The sequence below is a fragment of the Gekko japonicus genome, unplaced genomic scaffold, assembly GCF_001447785.1.
Source record: "Gekko japonicus isolate JY-2015 unplaced genomic scaffold, Gekko_japonicus_V1.1 scaffold877, whole genome shotgun sequence".
In the NCBI taxonomy this organism is placed as follows: domain Eukaryota; kingdom Metazoa; phylum Chordata; class Lepidosauria; order Squamata; family Gekkonidae; genus Gekko; species Gekko japonicus.
Genome location: NW_015174299.1, coordinates 578,699 through 581,508, shown reverse-complemented (window position 1 = coordinate 581,508; position 2,810 = coordinate 578,699). Strand labels below are relative to the sequence as shown.

General features: G+C 46.5%; 1 protein-coding gene across 1 annotated transcript in view; it reads left to right on the top strand.

The window, feature by feature from the left end:
- The window catches only part of COL9A2 (collagen, type IX, alpha 2), a 69,849-nt gene extending 67,320 nt beyond the window's left edge, over positions 1-2,529 (top strand). The window contains exon 33 of the mRNA XM_015424096.1: positions 2,324-2,529. Within this exon, the coding sequence (XP_015279582.1) occupies positions 2,324-2,529 (206 nt within the window). The remainder of the gene's footprint in view (positions 1-2,323) is intronic.
- The last annotated feature ends 281 nt before the right edge of the window (positions 2,530-2,810 follow it).

The window sequence follows — 2,810 nt, the reverse complement described above, 5'->3', positions numbered from 1 at the left end:
TGGATGCCTGCTGGTCAGTGATCTCTTGAATATTGTTGGCAAGGGCATGGCCTACTGTGTCGCGGGGGCATGGCCACAAACACAAGAGGGGGATGCATGGCACAGTGCCTGTATTTCTTTAAAAAAACAATTGGTTGGGCTGCTGCATTTAAGGGGGACCCTTTGCCAGAGAACGCGGATAGTTGTGTCCATTCATGTGCCCTGAGGTGGAGGAGAGCAGCTACTTCTTCTCCTTCTCCTTCTTCCCCCCCTTCTGTGCGGCTATCTCCTGAGAGAGGAAAGTTCTGCAACCTGTCAGGAGGAGGCAGCTGTGCTCTGGTTCAACTTGAAATGTCTTGCTGTGTCTGGGGAGAGAAAAAGAGTGCTGGTTGTTAAGGGGTCAGAGGGCATCTCTTCCCACTATACAGCCCTGCTCCCATGGTCTTTGTGCTCAGTCGAAGTGGCACATTGACAGAAAACATGTGTTGGTGCATTTTCTGAGCTGCCCTCCCTCGCAAGTGTCGGATTTGGTGCCAAGAGGGCATAAGGGAAAGGGTTAGCAGGGCAGTGGCAATGTGGTATGGAGCATCCCATCACAAGCTGGAACCCTACTGACTCGTGTGCCAAGATTGGGTCAACAGAGGAACTGTCATGAGTGAGTTTGGTCACAAGGCCAGATTTAAGGTCCTGCAAACTTTAAAAAAGAGCTGCGTCCAGGGTAACAGTACCATGGTCTGGAGCAGCAGAGGAAGAAGGCTGCGAGCTGGAACAAGAAGGGTCAGGCAAGTTGAAGGCCTAGCTTGCTCAACAGAAGCCAATGGTAGAGTGTCTAAGGCAGCAGCTCATGTGGGTTATGTACAGTTCCCAGATCTAAGCCATGGCTCCATGGTAGAGCACCTGCTTGGGATGCAGAAGGTCCCTGTTTCAATCCCCAAATTTTCTAGTCAAATAGATCCAGTAATAGATAATATGAAAGCCCTTGACCTGAGACCTTACAGAGCTGTTGCCAGCCAGGGTAGAAAAGACTGACCTTGATAGTCCAACACTCTAATTCAGTGGCAGGCAGCTCCATGAGTTCATGTTCGTGGGCAGGGCTGTGGTTCAGGGTACAGCATCAGCTCTTCATGCAGAAGGTCCCAGGTTCAATCCCCGGCATATCCAGCTGAAAAGATCAGGTAGTAGATGATGGAGGAGGTCTCCATTTTTAGAACCCCTGCACGTCAGAGAAGACAAAACTGACCTGGATAGATCCAAGGGTTTGGCTCAGGATGCGGCAAATTCACGTGGGAATCCGTCACAGTCTGGCAGAGTTTGTGATAAGAGAGTGAAGGAAAGTTCTAAGTCTACAATGATTCAACTTCTAGACCTGAAGGTCTTTAGATGGGGTCCCATAAGAGCTTAACATCAGTCTGGTTTACATGGTGGGACTTACAAGCAAAGGGTAATAGCTAGGTATGTATTTATTTCCTTACTGAATTTACTTATAGTCTACCTTTCTCACTGAGACTCAAGGAAATTGGAACGCAATTCAGTAAAAACAACATAATACAGGTCCCAACTATATGATGGGCTCTCCCCTCTTTGTTTTGCACGGACATGGATCACATGACTGGGAGCTTCTCCATATAAAATGTTCATATTAAAATGTTCTGTATATGCAGGCAGAGGCTGAGATGTCAAAAAGGGCCCTGGCATTTCAGCTCCTATAGAATATATATGCTGGAGCTGGCTCAGGGGTCCATTTGGTGATGACGAACCAACTCCGTCTTCCAAACAAGCTGTGGCTTCTAGGGGTGTGCAAAAAAAAATTCAGTTTCCCCCCTAATTTGGGTCTATTGGGCCTGAAAAATATCAGTATACCCGAATACCAATATCAGTTTTGTATTGGTATTTGGGTAAACGTTCAGGAAACCCAAATGTATTCAGCTCCGTTATATCCTATGGGGACCATCTCCATAGGGCATAATGGAGAAGGGATTTAAACTTTAAATGCTTGCTGAGTTCACTTGGCAAGTTGCGCCACAGCGGCAGCAAATGCTTGCTGAGTTTGCTTGCCATGTCTTTTTAAATGCCTTCTAACTGCGCCTGAATAAAACCCGAATAATATCAGTTTTTATTTGGGTGTGGCTATTTCAGTAGCTGAATAAATACCTGAAAAATACAAATAAGATATTTTTTGAGTATTTATTTGGTTCAGTATATACCGAGCGCACATGCCTAGTGGCTTCTGCAGGAAGTGATATCATAATGGGCAGTGCTCAGAGGTGTTGGAGGAAGTGGCGAGAGAGAGAGAGAGAATATGTTCTGGAAGGCATGCAAAAACTCATCCATTTTGTTCTTCTAGGTCTCCCCGGTCACCCTGGTCATGCCATCAATGGCAAAGATGGTGAACAAGGTTCTCCGGGTATTTCAGGAGAAACTGGACGTCCTGGCTTACCAGGGCCTTCTGGACTTCCTGGATTCTGTGAGGCGGCTGCCTGTTTAGGTGCCTCTGCATATGCATCAGCCCGCTTGACTGAACCAGGTGCCATCAAAGGTCCTTCGTACTGAATTTAGTCAAGGAAGAACTAAGTTGGCAAAACCTCCACCACTGACCTTAAAGGAACAACGTACTAGGGCTGTGGACTAAAGAAATGGAGAACCAACCAAAAGAAATACTCCATGTGGACAAGGATCATCCACCTTGTTGGGAATCATCCTGTCTGTTCATTCCGCATTGACGAAAAGACAGCACTTGGCTACTGTGAGTAGCTTAGATTGCAGGGAATGGGAAGCCTATGAGAAATTTTAAACATGTGCAGAATTCATACCTTAGATTGAGAGCAAGCCTG